General features: G+C 38.3%; 2 protein-coding genes across 3 annotated transcripts in view; one reads left to right on the forward strand and one right to left on the reverse strand.

Moving 5' to 3' along the window:
• The window catches only part of CD80 (CD80 molecule), a 28,190-nt gene extending 24,532 nt beyond the window's left edge, over positions 1–3,658 (forward strand). For both annotated transcript variants that reach the window (XM_061167094.1, XM_061167095.1), the window contains exon 7: positions 1,443–3,658. The gene's annotated coding sequence lies outside the window, so the exon portion shown is untranslated. The remainder of the gene's footprint in view (positions 1–1,442) is intronic.
• Positions 3,659–4,491: 833 nt separating this feature from the next.
• TIMMDC1 (translocase of inner mitochondrial membrane domain containing 1) lies at positions 4,492–23,199 on the reverse strand. The gene is made up of 7 exons (XM_061167096.1): positions 22,811–23,199; positions 19,741–19,906; positions 16,688–16,776; positions 15,950–16,017; positions 10,768–10,846; positions 7,372–7,482; positions 4,492–5,158 (listed from the first exon to the last, which is right to left on the reverse strand). Exons 1-7 carry the CDS (start codon positions 23,002–23,004, stop codon positions 5,008–5,010), a joined length of 858 nt encoding a protein of 285 aa, XP_061023079.1. The 5' UTR covers positions 23,005–23,199; the 3' UTR covers positions 4,492–5,007.
• Positions 23,200–24,195: the final 996 nt, after the last annotated feature.

A 24,195-nucleotide genomic window follows, 5' to 3' on the forward strand; every position in this document is an offset into this window, starting at 1 on the left:
GCATCAGTCCTTCCAATGAATATTCAGGACTGATTTCCTTTAGGATGGACTGGGTGGACTCCTTGCAGTCCACGGTACTCTCAAGAGTCTTCTCCAACACCACAGTTCAAAAGCATCAATTCTTCGGCACTCAGTTTTCTTTATAGTCCAACTCTCACATCCATACATGACTACTGAAAAAACCATAGCTTTGACTGGATGGGCCTCTGTTGGCAAAGTAATATCTCTGATTTTTAATATGTTGTCTAGGTTGGTCATAGCTTTTCTTCCATGGAGCAAGTGTCTTTTAATTTCATGGATGCAGTCACCACCTGCAGTGATTTTGGAGCCCAAAAAAATAAAGTCTCTGTTTCTAGTTTCCCCATCTATTTGCCATGAAGTGATGGGACCTGATGCCATGATCCTAGTTTTCTTTACAAAAGCATTATTTCATCTTATAAAAATCTCTATAAGCAAGATCGGGGTTTTTTTGTTGTTTTTTTTTACTTTTTATTTTTTTCTTTTTCCATTTATTTTTATTCATTGGAGGCTAATTACTTTACAATATTGTAGTGGTTTTTGCCATACATTGACATGAATCAGCCATGGATTTACATGTGTTCCCCATCCCGATCCCCCCTCCCGCCTCCCTCTCCATCCCATCCCTCTGGGTCTTCCCAGTGCACCAGCCCTGAGCACCCATCTCATGCATCCAACCTGGGCTGGTGATCTGAGCAAGATCGGTTTTATGGAGAGAAACTCAAGCCTCCAAGACCGTGAGTGATCTGCCTTAAGTCAGACAGATAAAGAGCAAAACCAGAACCCAAACTGGACATCAAGCTCAGATTCCTTTCATGGCTCCATAGCAGCCTATGTGTAATTCCCCCACAGCAGTCTCTCAGGTTCCAATTCTGCTTTCTTTACAACTTACTCATTCCACAGGATGCCCTTCCCAGAATGTTCCCCTCAGTTCTGCAATTACCTTGCATTTCCCTGACTTTCCTTCCATCTTAAAAGTTTTCTGCTCAGTCAGCTAAAGGAAGCCTGGAACACAATCCCCTACACAAGTCTTCTGTGGCCATGCTGTCCAGTTCAAGCAGCTCTGCCTCTGACCGCCATAGTTGTACTCTCTCAGGCACATCACTCTCCACCCTGGGTTTATTTTCATTCTTTACCAAATTGTAGGCTTACTGAGAAGAGCAAGCATGCCTGATACACCTTTGTCCCACACATAGCTGAGTGAGCACCTTTATCAATAATGTTTGATTGGTTGGTGACTGCTGGTACATAATAATGCAATATTTTCTGTAGTAAAATTCGTCAGACCTGTCCTAAATTCTCTCATACTTTAGACCTGCCTTTATGTTGTTTAGCCATCAAGATTAGTATCTATAATGGTACCTCAAGCTGGGAATACCCTTGCGATAAAAAAATATAAAAAAATTTTTAAATGTTTTCTTCAGGTCCTACCTCCATCTGAGATTGGCCTCTTCTTGGTGCTTCCGCGAACAGCCAGGGTTATCCCACCTCGACCTTCCTGTATCTGTTCTCTAGGAGCCCCTTCACTCCAATGGCTTTGCTGAAAGTGACTAGAGGAGTATGATGGGGACAGAAGTCGTTCTGGTGACCTTGCCCAAGGATTTGGAAACATGGAATTCTTTAGGCCTGGAAGAGACATTAGTGAAAACCACTTACTAATGACAAGGATCTCGAAGTCCTGCATGGTGACCTGAATTACAAATCTGGGCCAGAACCCAGATTTGGTGCTCTGGCTCTGGTGTTCTTTTCCTTCATGAATCGGGCTCTGTGCTACTGACTGGTTTGTGTGTATACACACACATGTATCCATCAAAGTGCTTCTGGAAACAGAATTTATTCAGTATCATCTAGGTCCATCTCAAGAGACTTGGTGTAATGAAGGAATGGAGGATGTCATGCTGTCAAAAGCAATCTAATGTTAATGTATGGGAAGTCTGTTTTAAGTACACCTAGAAGACAATGGAAATATTACTGGTATTTAGCCAGGATTTTATTCTCACTGTGTTCTCCTTTTTGGCTTTCCCACTTCTCAACCAGGTTTAGGAGAAAGTAGATCCATCTAAAACTAATTTCCTCTGACATGTAGGATAAATGACTTATACAGTAAGTCCCCTACATATGAACCCCCAAGTTGTGAACGTTTAACTAAAAATAAATTTTAATTCCTTTAAAAGTCTTTGAAGTAACAAAATAGGTATTATGCCAATTTTTAATTCAAAAGTGAACTTATGAGCTGTTTCATTTGTAGTTACTTTCTAGAATAAGTTATTGGTTAGATCATAAATTTTAAACAAAAAAAAGTGTGTGTTTTGCACACTTACACAACTTTCTCTAAATCTTTTCTTAGGGAAATTTGCATTTTTCTCCTTAACAGTTTATTGATAGCCTCAGTCTTAACCACAAAGACTGGCACTGTGTATTACATATATTGTTATGCCCTTGTTCTCTAATACAATATTTACTTTGTATATAAAAGTAAATATTGTATTGTATATAAAAGCTTACCAACTTTTTCCCAAGCAATTATCAAAAAGCATTCATTTGGACTTTTCATAGTATTGATTTTTTAGTTGCTCCTGTAAAAAAACAATTCAGCAAAATCTATTCTTGTTTGACCTATGACCTGGTAAATATGATTTACTTCACAAAACAAAAAATAGTCATTCTGTTTGCACTTATTAACAAGTGGCAAACTTTCAAAATTGTGAACGTGCATTCACATGTCCAATCATGTAAGTCAGTTCACGTGTCTGGCTTACACTGTCTCATGCATTCTCTATAAGTGACTGTGCTTTTGTGTACTTTACAGTACTATATAGAGTACAGTAGTACAGCATCTTTATTTCAAGCCCAGGATGTCCAGAAGCAAGCGTAAAAGCAGCAGTATACAGCCAATTGTGTTAGCTGGGTCCCTAAGCTAACTTTGCTGGACTTACAAACGCGCTCTCAGGACTGAATTCGTTCATACGTAGGGGACTTACTGTATACCCCAAAGAACTAGTAAGGTTGGAGAGTGGTAATGTTTGGTTCACATTGGACTGATACTCTCCTTAAATGGCTTTATGCTCGTTTAATCTCATTTGTAAAATCTTTATGAGAAGGTTCTCATTTAAAATGAGATCATTTCATTGTGTATGTACTAAAGAATAAGCTGTCTTTAGCAGAAATTGATTGAAGTAATGAAAACAGCATTCCAAAGGGCTTCCTCAGATCCCTAAAGTGGCTTTTGCTCTGCAGTATTTCTGGATCCCCCTGACGTCAGGGAAGTGAAAAGAAAGAAGTGGCCAACTGCTGTTCTTACATGACTTAACTCAAGACTCCTCTTTCTCTGAAATTGCCTTCCATGCTCACTGGACCAGGAGTGGACCTGGTCAGTTAGACATTCTCATTTGAAAATGTGGAGTTGAACAGCAAGAGTTTGACCAAGTTTCTCAAATGTGGCAGGATTTAAAATGTTTCATTTCAGTAGCTACGAAGATTAGATTATTCTATACAGTCTGAGGAACAGGGGTACACTTTTAAATGGTTTCTTACAGAACAAAATTCAAAAGAAAATAAAGGTAGTAGACTTACAAGAATTAAAATACAATAACCAAAAAAAAAAAAAAAAAGCCCAGGAATTGCTTCATTGAGTTAAGAGTCATAATCCTTGGACATGATTAAAAAAAAGTAATAGCCAGTAAAAACCTAAGAGACAGCTTATTTGTACTTTAAATAAATTATAGTAAATTATTGCTTATTACATTTAATAAATGTGTTAAAGGAGTTATATTTTACTTTATTAATAAAATTATTTTAAAACCAACCATCTAATTTTATAATTTCCAGTTGAAAGATTTAATCTATACATGGGCATGAATAAAATAATAAACTGCCAATCTGTCAGCAATTTGTGAATGGGATGATTATGCTGGTGCAGAGGTTCTCATATCCTTTTAACTGCTAATATCTGTTGTTAGACAATGTCCTGTGTGCCACAGTGTTGTGCTATGTCTTACACACATCATTTCACTTAGTATCTATTCTGAGATACATACTGTTTAACAGACGTGAAAACTTGAGACCTAAAATAAAATGGCTTGGCTGTTAAGTCACAGGACTGCGAAGCCCCAGGGCTGAGATTCCAAGCCTGTGGTCTGCCTCCAGAGCCCACAGCTTTAGCCACTACTCTAGGCTGCTTCACAAACACTGCTCATGGGAACAACAGTATTGTCAGAGCAGGAACTAAGAGGTCTAACACCAAAACAAAGCACTAGCAGTTTTCTCCTTTCAGTACACTTGGTTCAGCCATTCTGCCCTCTCATTTAATAAAAGTTATACTCTGCAGGGCAGCTTCCTTCTCAGGCAGCAAGCTCCTGGAGTATAGAGACAGTGTATCCTGAGCAGCTCTTGTATACCACAGGAGACATACTTGTCAGCATTACTGAGTGAGAGAACAAGGTCGGGCTGTTTCTTTAATAATTCTCATCTACCTCCTTTTTGTTAAGTTTTATTTTATTTCAAATGGCATAGGAACCATCTCTGATTTGTATTAAAACAAAACCAAACGCAACTACACATTTAGGTTCTTACTGTTTCTAGGACCCAAGGGCACAAGGGTTTCACAGATCATCTGCCTTACCTGATTCTTTCTTCTCCTTCTCCTAGTGATCACTACAGTACTCTTTTAAAGGGCTACAAGAATAAATTTACAACCTGTAGAATTCCACTTTAATCTTTTGAGAACTCTTAATTTACTACTGTAAAATCCAGAGAAAGGAAATCTATATTGATCAATCAATGCAGATACAAGTATGTACTTAAATCTAAGGAAGAGTAAAGTAAGAGTACAAGAGCCCAATTTTTGGTTAAAAAAAAGCAAGAGCAAGTCACTGTGCCACTACAGATGCCAGTGCTTACATGTGTCAGCAGCCCAAGCAACTGGCATACTATAGACACGGTGACATAGCTCCCTTCAACTCTCCACTGAGTTTCAAGTCCAGAGCATGTTTAGTCTTTGTCTTGTTTATCTGTTGATGAAGGGTTTCTAGGAAGATTTAGCAGTGCTTCAATTTTCTGAGCGTCATCCTTGGATCGATCTTTCTGTAAATTACTTTCAATTTCTTCAGGGAGGAGATCAGTAAATTGTAGTCTGGCTTTCCTGTAATGAAAGTACAAGAAAGATATAGCAAGTACTGTTCTATTCTTTTGGCTTTTTTGCTTTTCTATTTTAGAGTTTTTCTTTCTTAAGAAAGATCGTATTTATCTTATTCTCTCCTACAACTTATGAGCAAATACTTCTCCTTGCACTTCAAGTACAAGACTTTCTTCTCTCTCATAACCTGTTTCACTTACAAGCCAAGTAGGAGCCTCACATTACCAAAATGGACATTTCCAGGGCAGTAGCTCTGATCCTTAAGCTATTCCAGAGTTCTCTCAGCAGTGACTTGCTGTTGCTAAAACACCTTGAGCTTGTGTGTGAGCCTTGGAACCAGTCTGTGCTCTTGCCCTCAGGGCCTAGGGGGATGTGAAACCCCCTGCCACTCTGTTAAACTCTGTTGACAGATCTTGTAGGACACACACAAAGGTTATAACATTGGTAATCTCGATACAGAGAAGTCAGATAGGACACCACTACAGACGTATATTTACTACGAGTTAAAATATCTAATTTTCAAATAAGAGATCAGTTCTTCTTCTAAGTCAAGTATTAGTGTCTTCCTTTCTTTAAGTGATTATCAAGGTCACCCATGACTTTCATAAGAAGATTTGATCATTTCTTCTATGTCTCTATGGAAAATATAGCCAGTGTTCTAGATTTTCTGCTCACTAAGGCAATTTTTCAGATTCTCACTTTGTTGATTTCTCTATACTGAAGTTATTTTCAAGCAAAGAAGCAGACATTTAAAAAGTTCTTAACTATTTATTAACTGTCCTCAGAAATACCACATATATATTTGTACATATAAATAACCTAAACACTTCTGACACAGTGACACTATTTCCTTCTACCAAAATATTCTTTTCATTTCTATAAATCCAGTTTTTTACCCATGCTTGAGGTTTTTCATCTCTAAATAACTGATCCACTTCTCTAGCTTCCTTTTCCTGACTGGAATACAATTCTTGTGCATATTTTTCCATATGTTAATCCTTCCGTCACTTCCTCTGTCAAAGAATCATGCATTTTCCTTACTTTCCAACTCCTTTCTCAAAGATTCTTTTTTAAAAAAGAAGTCTCATGACACCTAGAGAACTAGAAATAAGCTAATGCTTCTGTGCTTTTAACCCTCCATAATATCAAATTTTATGCTGGCAGTCAGAATTTTAAGTGCTTTATAATAGCTTCATATCTCACTCACCCTCTTACTATGGAGAAGAAGAAGGAACAAACGTATGTTGGACACTGTGGTGTGATTCTGCCCTTACAACAGCTGAGAAAACTGATGGCTTGAAGGAAAACATCTATGTTCATAGAATTAATAGTCTAGCTGGTATTTAAGATTTGTTTTCAAGGTTTCACTGGCTCCAAATCAATGCTTTTTCTCCTATAGTACCTAAGTCCTTGGACAACAGATTTATAGATATTAAGAATTTCCATGTATGTCTATGTGAGTGTGTACGTGTGTGTGTGTGTGCATGTAGCACAAATGAAGTTTCAAATAAAACCAAGGGAAAAAGAAGACTTCTTATCTACCAAACTACCAAAGAAGCAGCGGCAGATGTCATCTTAATGTGCAGGAAGCAGAACCGTGAGAATCATTTGTACCAAAGCACTAGACGGCAGACTATTATGATGATCTTACAAAAATTAGCAGGAAGTTGGCCATCACTGGATCCCAGGGAGTGACTATATGAACAAGCGACAGTCTGCATCCTTCTCAGTAGCATCTGGTCTATGAAGAGCCACTATACGTACCTAACATCCATTGCAGCCACAGCAAGAAGTATAATAATTAAATGTGGAGACCTAACATGCTACGTAATGTTCACAGACGTATGTGTAAACAAGGATATCATCTTTTAAGTAAAGCCAAGTAAAGCTCACTCACTACTATTCATTTCCTTTACGTAATTTCCAATGCAGTCAAAAACATAGGAAAAGAAAAAATATGCAACCAAATAAGATTTATAATATTTAACTTAAAAAAATGTATCTAAAAAAAAAAAATGTATCTAAGGAAAGGTTCTCAATTAGTATCTTTCATTTTTCCATTCTCCTTAATTAAAAATATTAAAGATCAAGCAGGTTACCGGGTGAAAGACTCAGTAAAAAGAAAGTCTGACTTGAGCAGCAATTTAGACTACCTGTTTCAGAAAGCATCAGTCTGCGGACACAAAAGCCAAACAATCCAGTCTTAACACACTCCTTACCGTTCTTCCAGTTTCAGCTCCTGGAATGCTTTTCGATCCTTCTGTTTTCTCTCCTGAACTGTCTCACCACAGTACATCTGAAGTGCCATCAAAAGGCTTCCTATAGGAGTGCTGAGGAGGAGGCAGAAGGAACGTTTAGAACAAAGAGCCATGAGACTATGCAGAATGAGAGGATCTCTGCTAAGGCACGAGTAACACTAACCAAACCACTGGCTCACTGACAGGTGCCGGGACATCTGACAGTTAAAGCATCCTTGTTAAATAAAAAAAGAGTAAGATAATTTCCTTCCTGGTTTGAACAACAGGAAAAACAATCATCGCAACATCCTAAATTTAACTGGTATAAAAACAACAGGTCTATAAATTGGCTCTTTTTTTTTTTAAATCATGAAAGATAAATAAACTAGTAAAAAATATATTTATAAGTTCTAGTTATCAGCTTTATACTGAAGGTTTCTCAGAAAAGAAATTCATACCAGAAATGGTACCAGACCCTGTAAGGGGCAAGAAATGTGAAGAGTACTTTTGGTTGGGAGAAAGATGTTACTGGCTTTGGGGGTTGGAGATGCCAAAATATCCTAAAATTCAAGAGTCTGGCACAACTGTCTCACTCAGAATGCCAATAGTTACCCACTGAGAAAATGACTTAGATAACAATTATCACAGTAATGATGAGGGTTTTGTTCATATTTCCAAAGAGAAGGAGTTTTTTACTCTGATACAACTTAAATTCCTTACTTAACGTTGTAACCACATTTTAAAAATTATTTTTGCTAGGTGGAAATGTTTGTTGATGATGAATGGATAACAAAATATGGAACTATATATACAATGGAATATTATGCAGTCCCAAAAAGGAAGATCCTGTCACATGGATTAAAATCAAGGACGTTATGCTTAGTGAAATATGCCAGTTACAAAAGGAAAAATACATGATTTCACTAATATGAATTACTCAGAGTAGCAAAAATCACAGAAACAGAAAGTAGAAAGGTGGTTGCCAAAGGCTGTGTGGGGATGGGGGAAGGGAGCACGGTGTTTAATGGGTACAGAGTTTCAGGTCTGCAAGATGAAAAAGTTCTAGAGACCTGTTGCACAACAATGTGAATATAGTTAACACTACCAAACTGTACACTTAAAAGTGGTTAAGATGGTAATTTTTATGTTATGTGTGTTTTTTAACCACAATAAAAAAATATTTTTGCAGCTAATTTCAACAATTTTCCCCTTCAAACCAAGCTGGTATATTAACAAGAAAACAAAAATGTCAACAGATCATCAAATGATGAATTTTAAAACAAATTTGGAAGGTGAGGGAGAGCTCTTCTTTCTATTCAGGTGAATGCCAACTAACAAAGACAGAAGAAGTGACAAAACTAGCAAATCAACATTTTGTAATCAGTTTTATATTAAATAATAACTGATTACATTAGGGATCATCAATGGATCATTAAAACCACTAAAAAATAGCTGGAGAGTAGATAATTCACACTACCGTACCCCACAGATTACTTATTAAACACAATGGAAAAAGATAAATTTGCAGTGGAGAAATTTAGTAAATACCAAATGTGCTAAGCAGAATTCTAAAATGGTCCCCCAAAATTTCCTGCCCTAATTTCTCAAATATGAGTATATGATGAGAAATTATGCCCATGATTATGTTATGTAGCAAAGTCCTTTTGCAGATGTAACTAAGGTTACTGATCACTTGAATGAGTTAATCAAAAAGGAGATTATCTGTGTGAGCCCTCTGAATACAGAGTTTTTTCCAGTTGGTGGCAGAATGGAAGTCAGAGAGATTCAAAGTATGAGAAGGATTCAACATGCTGGCTGCTGGTTTGAATATGGAGGGGGCATGGAGAAGGAATGTGGATGCCTCTAGGAACAAGATGGTGCCTGACAGCCAACCAGGAAACAGGGAATTCAGACCTACAGCCACAATGGTTCTGTCAACAACCTGAATTTTATGGAAACAAATTCTTCCCACAGAGCCTCCAGGTAAGAGCCTGCCTGATCAACACCTTGATTTTAGCCTCGTGAAATACTAAGAAGAGAACCCATCTGAGCCCATCCAGACTTCTGACCTACAGGAAAGTGATATAATAAATGGGTAGTGTTTGAAGCTTCTTAGTGTGTGGTTAATTTGTTACACAGCAACAGAAAAGTTATATCACTTACAAGGGGTGACATAATATGTCTCTTGACATACACTGAGAAGGACACAACTTTGCCTATGTTGTAATCTTGATGAAAACGTTAAACCCAAATCTAATCATGAGGGGATAATCAAACAAAATTGAGAAATATTCTGGGGGAAAATCAGGCGTGGAACTAGTCTAGCTTAAAGGAATCTAAAGAGACATGAAACAAAATACAATTTAATCTGGGATTCTGCAAAATCATATATACACACACACATAGAGCATTATTATAATAACAGGAATTCTGAATATGGACTTTATCTTAAATAGTATTGAATCAATGGTAAATCATTTATTGTGATAATTGTACTGTGAAATCATTGGAGAATATTCTTTCTCCTGGGAAATACATGCTGATGTATTTAGGGCTGAAGAATTATGAGGTCTCAAGTACTTCAAATGGTTCAAACAAAAAGAAATATACACATGTCCCACACAAATACTGAGAGAGAGAAAACAAATATGGAAAAATGTGAACAAATGGTGAATCTAAGTGAAGATTATATGGGTGTTCAACATACTAATTACCTCAACTTTTCTACAGGTTTGAAATGTTTCAAAGTAAAAAGTTGGAGAAGAAAAGTCTTAAAATTTATTAAACTAAATAAACAAACCTAAGCCCCATATATTTTTTTTTTTTATGTGCTTGTTAGCTGTTTCTTATTCCTTTTTCCTACTCTTTATAAGTATCTGTGTTCAAACCTTAGTTTCAGGTGTTAATGATATTTAAACAGTTTTTACCCAGTGAAGACCAGAAGTAAAATCAACAACTGGGATACAATCAGAACTGGACAATCAAAGCTACTACCAATACAAGACTGTGCTGTGCTATGCTTAGTCGCTCAGTTGTGTCCAACTCTTTGTGATTCCAAGGACTGCAGCCCACCAGGCTCCTCTGTCCATGGGGATTCTCCAGGCAAGAATACTGGAATGGGTTGCCATGCCCTCCTCCAAGGGATCTTTCCAACCCAGGGACTGAACCCAGATCTCCTGCACGGCAGGCAGATTTTTTACTGACTGAGCCACCAGGGAAGCTCAATACAAAACTAGAGACCTTTTATGGGATTAAATCCTCTAAGGATTAAATTTGTTCTTTAGAAATGATTCAGATTTTTAACAGGCAAGGCATTAATGAATGAATTAATAATTAATAAGTTATATTAATTTAGAATCAAAGTATGTTAACACTTACCCCAGCAAGGCTCCAATTATGCCACCAGCTACTAGGCCATGCAGGCCTAAGTTTATTCTAAAAAGACTTCCTGTGACAGCTATTTTAAAAGAAACAAAAAGCAGTATCAAATCATTTTTAAACACCAGAGTTCCATTTAAACATGTTCCTTCTATAAGGATATAAATCTCCAAGTAAGCTTTTTGAACCCAACATTAATATATCACAACCTAGATTTCTCATATGGCCAGGTTCTCATCCACTCTGCAAGTTTAAAGGAAGAAACGTCCCTTTAACAGAACTGCTCAGTGGGTTCTACGGACCCAGCCTCTTCTCATTCTGCTTTTGTGCTAACCTCACCTTAAAAATCTGTTATTTCTTCACTTCTACCTCTTTTATTTCTTCCTGCTTTAAGGAAAGTTTTCTCCAAATAAACAATAAAAATCTTCACTAGCCACTTGCAGTTCATGTCTTTCCCCAGCTTTGCCCTTTCTTTTTTCTTTTTGGACACGCTGCATGGCATGTGGGATCTTAGTTCCCCAGCCAGGGACAGAACCCGTGCCTCCTACAGTAGAAGGGCCATACCACGAGGGACGTCCCCAGCCTCACGGGCTCTGTACTGCCAAGATTCACCTCTCCAGCAGGCCTGCAAGTGGGCAGTTGGCCTACATTGCCACCTGGTGGCTGGAGCATAGGTCCTTTTTCCTTACCGACCCAAGATGTCCATTCATTTTCCTCTTTCACTATGCACAACACAACAAATGCCATTTCAGGTGGTAACATTTTTAAACATTAACATTTGAGGTTTATATTTCTTATTTAAGTATAATATATTCATTTTTTAACTTTTCTATTTCATTATTTTTCTCTATCTTTCAACAGTGTAACTATTATGTGTCTAGGTGTGAATCTTTTCACGTTTATTCTTCCTGGAGTTTGTTGAGATTCTTGGATGTGTAGATATTTTTCATAAAATTTGGGAAGTCTGTGGTCATAATTTCTTAAAATTCTTTTTCTTCCCTTTTTTTCCTTTCCTCTCCATTATCCATATTCTTGATTGTGTCCCACAGATCTCTGAGGCTCTATTGTCTTCATTTTTAAAAATTCTGTCCTTCATAAAAGATAACCTATATCGATCTATCTTCAAGTTCATTGATTCTCCCATGCTCTCTCAAACTGGCTGTTGAGGGCCTTCTCTCCAGTGAATCTTTAATTTCCATTACTGTATTTATCAACTGCAGAATATTCATTTGACTCTTAAAAATAATTTCTATCTTTAGTGATATTTTCTGTTTGATAACCATCATCACATTTTAATTAAACGCTTGAAGTCTTCTGTCTGCTACAACTTGGAGTTGGAATATCTTCCTACCTAGGGGCATGGCTGTGGTCCTTTGCTATAGTGATTTGCCTGGACCAATTCTGTGGAGTCTTAGTTTTCTTGTTTAGTAGAGTGCAGCCAGAGAGGTCTCTGTTTTATGTCTGGCTTCCTAGGAATCACACTAGCTTGGCAGACAGCCAGTGATTTGTCAGTGGCTGTGATTACACATTTTAAGCCAGTAAGGCTGTCACCTTTTGTCAGTGGATCTGTCTGTGGCTTGAAGAACACAGTCAAGGTTTAGGCAGTTTACAAATCTTCTGGCTTTTACTTTCTGTGTTCATGAGGCCTCACAATTAAGCAGATAAGCAGCTTGCTACGGCCCTCACCAGTCTCTCCTGAGTGTGCTTACACAGACAGGTAACTTTCTGGAGTTCTGGGGATTAGTACGTTCTTAATGAAGTCTCCGTTGGGTTTCTTGTTCTCTGAATGTCTTTGGTAAAATTCTACCTCAGCCACTAATCGACTGCTTGCCCCAAACACCAAAACCTCCAGTTAGCTGTGTGATGTTGTTCTTTCCTAAGTGTTTGCTATTGTTTTCAGCAACACCTTGAGGCACAGAATTTTCTGTGCTCTGCTCCAAATCAAGTCAGTCATCTCCAACATCAGTATTGGTCTTCCCAGCCTGCCCTGCCCTTGTGGAACTTTTATATCATGGAGTTCGGCATTAGGTGGCAGCAGCCTCAGGCTGAAACACTACAGACTCCCATTGTTCTTACCAAGATTTAGTAGAAATTCTTAAATAAATGCTTCTCAACTTGTTGTGTGCCCTTGCTCAGTTCCAGGATCTTTAAGGGGTTGTTTTTGACAACTTTGCCCAATTTTATTATTACTTTTGGAGGAAAGGATTTGCCAAGCTCCCTGGATACTGAAAATACTTTTATAAGTGTTCAAACAATAGTGGTAAGAGAAGACCTCCTTACCTGATTCTGACTTCAGGATAAATTTTTTTTAATTTTAGTGTTATTTATTTTAATGTTGGTTGCTGGTTTGAGATAAAAATATATTTTCTATCATATATATTTTTCTATTCTTATTTTAGTAATATTTACATCCAATTGAGAAACCTTTACTCTACCCTGCTATATGTCAAACAATTGTGACATAAAAGGCAAACACTGTCTCTGAATTTTAGCGAGTTGTCTAGTAGGGAAGCAAAACAAGTAAACTGCTACAACACAGTGTTATAAATGCTTTGATAAAACTGTTTACAGTGAATTATGAGAACACAGGGGAAAGGCACCCAAGAGAGGAAAATGGGAGCTAGGAGAACCCTCTGAGGAAGCTGAGGCAGACAGATGTACTCAACCTTGAAAGACAGGTGTTAAGTATGGAGCTGAATAAAATTAGTTATGGGAGTGGAAAGTTGGATTCAAGCAAGAATTCTTGTAAAGCAAGAATATGCTGGGTTTGAGAAATCAAAGTAGATTATAAGGGTCGTGTAAGAGTGGTACATGGAGGTCAGGTCAAGAACCGACCTTAAAAAAAAATAGAATTGACCTTAGTGTGATGAAGTCTGAAGCAGAAAAGTGCTAAAATCATACTCATATTTCAAAAAAAAATCAGATGACAGTAGAGGTTTGAAGCAAACCAAGATGATAAACAGGGAAAACCTGCAGTAGCAGTGGGAATAGAGGAGGTGAGAGAGTCCAAATATTTAAGAAATAAGACTGACAGAACTATAAGTTTGGAAAGGGGATATAAAGGGCAGAACCACATCATTAACTGATTTTCAGTTTTGGAATTTAACAGGGTAGATGACAAAAAACATACAGCAGGAGTAAATATGTGGAGCAAGTGAGGGCAGAAACACAAGTTTTCTTTGGATATAGGCACTATAGAATATCCATGTAAAATTTTTCACAAGTTAAAACAGGGAAAGTTCTAGCTGCTCCAGTGCTATTAATACTGATCTCTCATTTCATGTTTTTAAATGTTTTCATTAAAATGTTAAGCTCAAATTATGTATATGTGTGTTTGCCTGTGTATTCACAGAAAAAGAGAGAGTACACCTAAAACAAAGAGCATAAGTGATAAAGCAAATTGGCTAAAATGTTAGTAACTGGGAATTCCCTGGCGGCCCAGAGGTTAGGGCTCTGCACTTTCACTGCCAACAGCCTGGGTTCAACCTCTAGTCCGGTAACTAAGATTCCACATGCTTTGCAGCCAGAGGTGGGTAGTGGCTGTTGTTCAGTCGCTCAGTCATGTCCAACTCTTTGCAACTCCATGGACTGCAGCACACCATGTTCTTCACTATCTCCCGGAGTTTGCTCAAACTCATGTCCATTGAATTGTGATGCCATCCAACCAACTCATTCTCTGTTGTCCCCTTCTTGTGCCTTCAATCTTTCCCAGCATCAGGGTCTTTTCCAATGAGTTGGCTCTTCACATCAGGTGGCCAAAACACTGGAGCTTCAGCTTCAGCATCAGTCCTTCCAATGAATATTTAGGACTGATTAACTTTAGGATTAACTGGTTTGATCTCCCTGCGGTCCAAGAGACTCTGAAGAGTCCTCTCCAGCACCACAGTTCAAAAGCATCAATTCTTCAGCACTCAGCCTTCTTTATTGTCCAACTCTCACATCCATACTTGATTACTGCAAAAACCACAGCTTTGACTAGACAGACCTCTGCTGGCAAAGTGATGCCTCTGCTTTTCAATACACTGTCTAGGTTTGTCATAGCTTTTCTTTCAAGGAGCAAGCGTCTTTCAGTTTCATGACTGCAGTCACCATCTGCAGTAATTTTGGGAGCCCAAGAAAATAAAGTCTGTCACTTCACCCTAATGGCAGAAAGTGAAGAGGAACTAAAGAGCCTTTTGATGAAGGTGAAAGAGGAGAGTGAAAAAACTGGCTTAAAACTCAACATTCAAAAACTAAGATCATGGCATCTGGTTCCATCACTTCACGGCAAATAGATGGGGAAAAAAATAGAAACAGGATAGGCATGGGGTGGGGAGCTTAAAAAAGTTCTTAACAATAACAGAATCTTTGTACTAAAGGATTCTGCTCATGGTATTCCTTGTATTACTTTTATTTTTGCAACTTTCTATAAGCTTGAAGCTATTTCCAAACAAAAAGTAAAAAACTGTTATGTGAAGCATATGTATTTTTTTTATGTGAGGGAATATACATGAATTAGTAAATGTTTGCATCTAAATGACAGTTAACTTCATTTACATTTCGGGAAATGTGCTGGATTTGTACTAGAAATGTAATGAAATGTTCAACACTTTTTTAAATGTTCATTTTAAAGAGGGCATGTCTACCAGAGGCAGAGTGCTTTAAAACAAAATCTAATTTCTTATCATGAAAAATCTGGCTCCTCTCTACTTCACCTCCCAATTCTCTCAAGCCACTCTTCCCCTCATTCACTATGTTGCAGTCATATTATCCTACATTTGAGAAACCTTAGAGCCTTAGAGCCTTCACCCTTGACGTTACCCCTGCTTAGGTGACTCTTCTCTGCAAGGCCTGCTCTTTCCCATTCTTAAGCTATCAGCTTAAATGTCATTTCCTTAGAAATTGATCAGCCTGTCCACATTAGATCCTACCTCCTCACCTATTTATTACTTTTTATCATAGCAACCTATTTTATCCCATAGACATTAGATGATAAAACTCAATGAAGGCAAAGACTTTTTTATGTTTTGTTCACTAAGTATACCAAAGACCAAGCACATTTTCCATATATCTTGCATGAATGTTAAATGAGATGTGATGAGAAGCCAACCTAAGAATTCAGAAGCCATGACTTATAAGACCTTACATGTTTCCTAAACCATATTTGAGATTGAAATATGAAATATGAACAAAAATGTCTTACCTCCTGCAATGACAAAATGACTTAAGGCATTTTTATTTCGGTAAACATTTAGACCAGTGTTAACTGTACTAGGAAGGAAGAAGAAAACAAAATTTAAAGCGTATCTCAATTACCTTCTTGACTTTAACTTTCACTAAAGTGATACGTGTTAGTTTAGAAGAGCCTACTATGTCAATCCCTGGTCCCCGTAGGCTCCTTCAGTGAGTGTGTTTCAGATTGCTATAATATGCCAATAAGCAACAGAAAAGTAAAGAAAAGTTCTGCAGAATTCCTCTGATTTAGCAACCCTGTATCTATTTTGATACTAGTTGGCACGCCTTCATGTGCATGCGTGCTCAGTTGTGCAAAGTGCTCAGTCATGTCTAACACTTTGCGATGACCCCACAGACTATAGCTCTCCAGGCTCCTGTCCATGGAATTTTCCAGGCAAGAATACTGGAATGGGTTGCCTCCTCCTCCTCCAGGGGAATTTTCCCAACCCAAGGATCTAACCCACATCTCTGGCAACAGCAGGAGGAATCTTTACCACTGTGCCACCAGAGAAGCCTGGCAGACCATCATCCATGGACACAAAACTACCGCTGGACCAATCTTTTGCATAAATAGATAACAGTTCTTGAGAAAAAGGTATCATAGATCACTTTTACATGGGTGTTCAGATTTTATAATTTCATTTGTTAAAACAATGTGTTCCTAAAAGAATACCTAAAATCCTTCATGATGATTCAGAGAACTTACTTGAATATAGTCACAAACATGGCTGTTCTCCAACTCCAGCGCCAGCCATACCGGATGAAGCCTCGTGTAGCAGCACGATGGGCAGATTGCTAAAGTTAATAAAAAAGGCTGTGAGGTTCCGAGACACTTTGATACTTTCCCTGTTCTAAAACTGTGGTGGAGGAATGTCAGCTAGGAAATAGGTAGGATAGGTAGGGACACCTAAATAGATAGAAATAATAGAAAATCTCTAGGAATATCATTCTTCAATTACTGAAACTTAAACAAATGTACCATGTGCACTCTATTCTATCACAGGGTATAAAAGGAACTAAGAAATGCAGTGTGAACCAAGTAATTCATCAATTAAATAGCAACTAACAATCTATATGACAAATACTAAGACAGACATAAAATCAGTATTAGACATGCTTTTTTTCAAGAAATTGTGGGGAAAAGAAAAAACAGAAAATAAAGAAGGAACACTGAGTAAACTATAAATGGTAAGGATTAAAGTAATACAGATGTGCACGAGAGGAAGAAAGGAAGAAAAAAACCCCAATCTTTACTGACCACCTTCTATGTAAAAGTTGCTAACATATTACCCAATCTTTACAACATTTTCTTCAAGCAGGTGTTAAAAGGCATAAAAAGGAAGTTTCTAACCAAGATCACTCAGCCAACAAAGAATAAAGTCAGAATTGGAAGTCAGGTTGTCTGTTTCCACTGCTCATTTTCATTAACCACCATAAAGCAAGGCTGGCATAATACTGTGAGGGTAAAGCCTAGATTTTTAAAGAATCTGACAGAATCCCTAGGTGTAGTCTTAACTACTATGTGATACTACGCAAGTCAAAACCTCTCTGAAAGGTATCAGTGCAAACTCATGGTTTTTAGTAAACAGGTAGACAAATACAGAAACAGAGATATATATGTATGAAAGTGTATACAAATCACACACATACATACACATTTCCTAGCTCTATCTGCCTAGACACCATCATACCTCAGTAGCAATGAGCATGCCTAGCCCCAGATCTTGGTTTTTAAATACCATTTTCTTTTTGCCACTTTATTTTTTTTTTAATTGAAGGATAATTGCTTTACAGAATTTTGTGGTTTTCCGTCATACATCAACAAGAATCAGCCATAGGTACACCCGTGTTCCCTCCCTCCCAAACGTTCTTCCCCATCCCACTCCTCTAGATTGTCACAGAGCCCCTGTTTGAGTTCCCTGAGTCATTTAAACGCCATTTTAAAAGAAACAAGGCTGGTGCTTGGAAAGATGAACCAGAAACACCATGCTGTGCCCCAGAGACTAATGGAGACATCATTAAAAGGACACAGGAGCTATCCTGAAGGGGTTCCAACAGTCTAAATCCAAGCCAGGTATCAAAATAAATGATGATAATAATGGATTAGAAAACCACAGAATAACATGAGTCAACAAGTCCACACTGAATAAATTATAAATGGATAAATGGACAAATAGAGGAAAAGTGAAAGCTCTTCCTTATAGAAGAATACTAACCAATAAATATACATGGACGATGGAATTAGAAAATGGCCATTTGGTTACCACCACCGTAATAACTATTTTAGGAAAGAATCAGCATTGACTACTGAAACCAGAGGGTGAAAAACTGATGAAAAACAGGATATTTGCATAGTCTCAAAGTATCTAATAAGTATTCCTAAGATACTTATTGACTACAAAGGGAAAAACTCAATAATTTTATAGTGGATAAACATGGCAAGGACCATCTTAATTAAGTGATTAAAGTTAAGTATCCCCGGTAGAGGGACAAATAGGTATCTCATGCTCCTTATCATTACTTACTGGGAAGGATACAGTATCAATTGTAGGGTATTCCTGTGAAAACACTTAAGTGAAATTTAATCACAAGAAAACATCAAATGTCCAAATCGTGGGACATTCTACAATACAAAATAAAAGGCCTAAGTCTTAAAAAATATTGAGGTCATGAAAGTCAAAGAACAATAGAAAAACTGTTCCAAATTAAAGGAGACTGACTAGAGAGGCACAACAGGCAAATTCAACATCTGATCCAGTACTAGATCCTGGACCAGAAAAAAAAAATTTTAATAACTTGTTTACTTTAAAAATAATGTTAGTGGGACAATAAGCAAAATTTACATAAAGTCCATTGATAAGATAATAGTACACTATCAGTATTAATGTCCTGAACTGCATGATAATATTGTAGTTGTGTAAGAAAATGTCTTTGTTTTTTAGGAAATGTATGCTGAAGCATTCACCATGTCTAAAACATACTCCCAAGCAGTTCACAAAAAAATAACAGCATGCCTTATACAGAGAGAATAAGAAAGCAAACGTGGTAAAATGTTAACATTTGAAGAATCTGACTGAAAGGTGTACAGGAATTCTTTGTACAGTCAGCCCTCAGTACCCCCAGATTTGGAACCTGAGGAAGTGGAACCATGGATATGGGGGACATATGGTACTGTGGTTTTTTTAAAATAAAAGACTCGAGCATTTGTGGATTCTGGTACCCACAGGAGCCCTGGAATCAGTCCCTCTTGGACATTACAGGACACTGGCACTACTTTTGCAACTTTTAAAACTTGACACAATTAAAAAAAACACCACAAATTTTAAAAAACAAAAACTTCTGAGCCATAACTTCCTCACTAGGACAATAGAACTGATGTACAGATTTAAGATACAACAAATGAGTCAGCACTCAACAAACTGTAAAGCTCTAAATGTTACTGATTATTTTAGTGTGAGCTAGTGGACTGCACACAGGCTTTCTGAATAGGATAAATACACTACAGCTGAGCCTTGATGATTTAGCAGGAGATTAGAAATATATTTCAGAAAGTAGAGCCATGGTCATGATCAATTCTAGTAAGAAAAGTGGTCTGACAAAGTTTGAGTATGCACTATAGCATTAGCACTTCCATTGTTGCTGAGTACAGACTTTGTTTCCTAAATCTTCTCAACCCTACTATCTAACTAGATGATTAAGTATAAAGTGAACAGCTAAAACTGGCATGTCCGCAAATACTATAAGAACACCAGTACATACCACAGCATCAAGCTGGTTGCGGTAAACTTCTGCTTGGCTCTGCTCAATGTAGCGCTGTTTAGCATGAATAAATGCTGGTATTCCCCCATATGCCCAGCCGATGATGCCTGCTGAAACTGCTGCCTTGTAAATATCCTGAAGTTCTTTTGAAGTTCTCTGCTGTTCACTAAAACATCAAAAAGACAATGTTATTTGGGATTAGTTTATGGATACTGCTCTCCAAAAGACAGTATGATCAGAATTATCCCAAATGCTAAACAGGACTTAAATTTTTCATGATGGGCAGAACCAATTAAACCTTCTGATGAATTAAATAATTATATTACAAGTAGCTCAAATCTCAGTCAAAACTAATCTACGCTTTCAGAAGTTAGGTTAGTAGTTATTCTTCGGAAGGCAGTGACAGAGAAGGGGCACAAGGGGGAGCTTCTGGGACACTAAGTCTCTTAGGGCTGGATACAGAGTTAGGTTTAGTGAAAAGTCACTGACAGGTATACTTATGTACATTTTTCTAGGCGCATATTTTATTTATACTGCAATAAACAGGCTTTTTAAAGGGTTATTTTATTTGATGACTATTACAGCTCTACTATATCCCTGAAAACAGAAAGAATTTGTAAACTGGATGCAGAAATTAACAATTCCCTTTTTGAATTTTTAGATAACTTTTGGAAATTATAAAAACTTATGGGATTTTAGGACAATGTATGCAAAAATGAATATCTATACGTAAAAAAAACCCAAAATTTTATCTTTCTGAATATTTAATTTTTATGTCATGCTCAGATGGGCCTGTACTATTAAAGACCACTGAATGAGAAAGCTCATGATGCAGTGGGCAGCACAGACCAATCTAAAATAAACGGGGAAAGCTACCATCTCATTCAATCTATTACTCTCAAAAGCATTAGAAACTAGAAGCTATATTGCAGCTTCCAAGATGTCCTCTGGAAATTGCTCTAACAAACAGCTAAGTTTGTAAGTGTTTAGTTACTAGAAGTAATGGCCCTCCTACATAAGTAAACTACTGAATATTAATTTTTTACAAACTACTAACTTGCTTTCTTCTGAGACTGTACAAGTGTGTATCTAATTCTAATTCTATCTAATTTATCTAATTCTAACAACCACATTTCTGAAATCAGAATCAGTGAGTTCTTATAGTTCCCACATATACAAGAGACAAACCTAAATAAAATTTCTTGACAAACGAATTCTTTTATCAATAGGAAAAACTGCTATAATCTTAACTTTATATTTTTATCCTGTATAATGAATAAAACCAAAAACATTTACATAAAAAGTGGGAGAACTCAGAAAAGAGAAAATGAAAAAGGAGCTGAAGATTTAACAAGCCAGGAAATGCATAGGATATCCTCTTTTTCATCCTCTGAAAAATTCCATGACATAGCGATATTTTTTCTCCATATTATCAGCAGACACTCTATGAAGTTACATGCTTGGGCCTAAGAACTAAGGAATGGTAAACAAACAGGGAAAAGTGGTGGAAAAGACCTAGACTATAAGTAGCAACAATGGGGTTGTAGTTCTGGTTCTGTCATCCACTGCTAAGTGACCTACAGGTAGACACAATCATTCTGAACCTTGGTTTCCTCACCCATGATATGGAGGGGACAATGAAAGTTATATTAAATTATCTTTCAAATCTCCTTCAGCTCCAACATTCTGTGGTTTATAAAGCTGATCAAAATAACCTTTTTCAAATGAATTTGAGTCAGTTCTAGTGAGGTGGATGAACTTAGAGCCTGTTATACAGAGTGAAGTTAAGTCAGAAAAACGAATATCATATATTAATGCATATACATGGAATCTAGAAAAATGGTACTGATGAACCTATTTGTAGGGCAGGAATAGAGATTCAGACATAGAGAACAGACTTATAGACACAGCAGGGGCAGGCAAGGGCGGGAAGAATCGAGACAGTACCACTGAAATATATACATTACCATATGTAAAGTGAACAGACAGCTAATGGGAAGCTGCTGTGTAACAACAGGGAGCCCAACCTGGTGCTCTGTGACAACTTACTTGTGTGGGATGGGGTGCGAGGCTGGGAGGAGAGGTTCAAGAGGAAGGGAACCTATCACTGTTTCATGTTGCTGTATGGCAGAAACTAACACAACATTGTAAAGCAACTATCTCCACTTAAAAATAAATAAATCAACAAAAATAAACCTTTTCTGTTGTGTACTACATAGGATCGTTCACAAATATCTCAAATAAATCTGGAATGACCAATGGAAGGGCGGCCTCATTATCTTTAAAATAAGATGATGAAATCTAAAAGAAGTAATTAAGTACAATTCCACTGGCTCCCCTGCTCTATTTCAGCAACATAATAAAGCTTCAATGTTAATTTAACCAGTTGATATTACAGTGTAGTATATGGTAAACTACTTCATAAAAAGGGAAAACTTTTCACCGGTGAGGAATAAAAATGATGAAATTAATTATCCTGAGTTTTCCATTAAAGTCAATTCAATTTAAAGGGTTATCTATCATTTATTCTGACACCGCTTTACTTGTGAATCCAGCTAATATCTTTGCAACAACAGTTGCTACTGTTTTTTTTATACATTCCTTATTTGGCAGAATAAAAATTTTAACAACTGTGTTCTCTCTCCAACCTCCATTTTTGTGGCGGGGAGGAGGGCTAGTGTTCAAGAAGTATCAGAATCTGGGATCAAGTGATACACGAGAAAGAATACTGGAGTCCTACAGATGTTGGTTCTAGGGTCACTAAGTAGCTTGCTCTAATTCTTTTAATTTGTAAAGTCAGGGGATTATATTAAACACTATGTTTAGAGTCCCTAAACATTCCTAAAAGTTCTTACTTTCAGCTAGTCTCACCCTCTCCATCTGAAAACCGGCCTGTCAATCAATAGAACTACCAAATAGCAATGTTAGGATAAAAGCTTGGAGTACATTACATTAAACTCCAAATCCCACAAAAATAAATCACACCACCCTGGGGTCCTTCGCCCCAGATGACCCAGGCTGCAGGTCACCTCCTTCGTAGCCCCTCCCCACAGACCGTAGGCACTTTTACTCTTTGACAAACAGCTCCCGGAGGCGGTCCCATCCGGATTCCGGGTATTGGGGTTCTGAGACGAAGGAAGACAGTTCCTGGTCCTCTACAAGAGCCTTGGGATCGGCGGCCACAGCTTCGGCAGCAAAGACCCGAGGAAAAGGACTCAGCGTCCTGCAGAAGCAGCTCCGTGGGGCCGGCGGCCGCGCTTCCATGACCCTCTCCGAACCTGTCGACAGACACTCGCTTGGGCGCTTAGGAGGCCAAGGCCTCACGGAGGTGCGGTAGGGGATGAGCGAGGGTAACTGCAAGAAGGAATGGGCGAGTATCTTTACACTAGCCCCGAGTTAATTTGCGGCCATATCCGCCTACACACCGCTTGACACATAGGCCCTCGGTGCCAAGCCTAACTTTGGAGGAACTTGGACACACGAGACAGGAAGTCCCTCCCCAACGAGGGCAAAGGCTGCGGGACGGCGCAAAGGCGGAACCGGAGCCGAACACACTTCCGGCTGGGGGCGGGACGGTGCCAGGCCAGCCCGCCGGAAATGAGGTATGGCAAGGAGCCACGCTCAGCGCAGCCTGACTTCCGGTGCCGTCCTCCTCACCCTTCTGCGACAGAAAAGCAGGGTGGTAGGTAGATTGCAGGCGGGAAGATGCGGTCTTAACGCTGATGTGAAAGTGGCTCAGTCGTATCCGACTCTTTGCGATCCTATGGACTGTAGAGTTCATGGAATTTTCCAGGCCAGAGTACTGGAGTGGGTAGCCTTTCCCGTTCCCAGGGGATCTTCCAACCCAGGGATTGAACCCACGTCTCCCGCATTGCGGGCGGATTCTTTACCAGCGAGGCCACAAGGGAAGCCCAAGAGTACTGGATACTGGAGTGGATAGCCTGTCCCTTCTCCATGGATCTTCCCGACACAGGACTCGAACCAGGGCCTCCTGCATTGCAGGCGGATTCTTAACCAACTGAGCTATCAGGAAGCCATTGAAAACAGCAGAAATGCCGTGAAGAAGAAAAAGTGCAGTGTTCATTACAAGTGGAGTACGGAAAGGGGAAGGCAATTTGGCCAAATGCATCGTGACCTACTCTGTCACAGACTCCCGGGCTGGACGGGGTTCATTCTGGTTTTCAGAAAAGACCGAGGCATTGAAGAGGAGTATTGGTGCCGGGTGCCCCGAGATTTCCAGAACACTTTTTAAAGAAATCCGCTCTGGGCTCCACAAGATAGGTTTTACTCCCCTTAGTTTATATGCCTACTGTTTCTCAAAAGGCAGGACACTTTCTGGAATTTCTACCAGGTGTTGACTTAATAGTTATAATAGCAATAATATCCCGCCACTACAGCTTTCATTAACATACTTCAAAGTATAGTTTTTATTAAAATGTACGCATTTAAAATATT

Source organism: Dama dama, chromosome 19, assembly GCF_033118175.1.
Source record: "Dama dama isolate Ldn47 chromosome 19, ASM3311817v1, whole genome shotgun sequence".
NCBI lineage: Eukaryota > Metazoa > Chordata > Mammalia > Artiodactyla > Cervidae > Dama > Dama dama.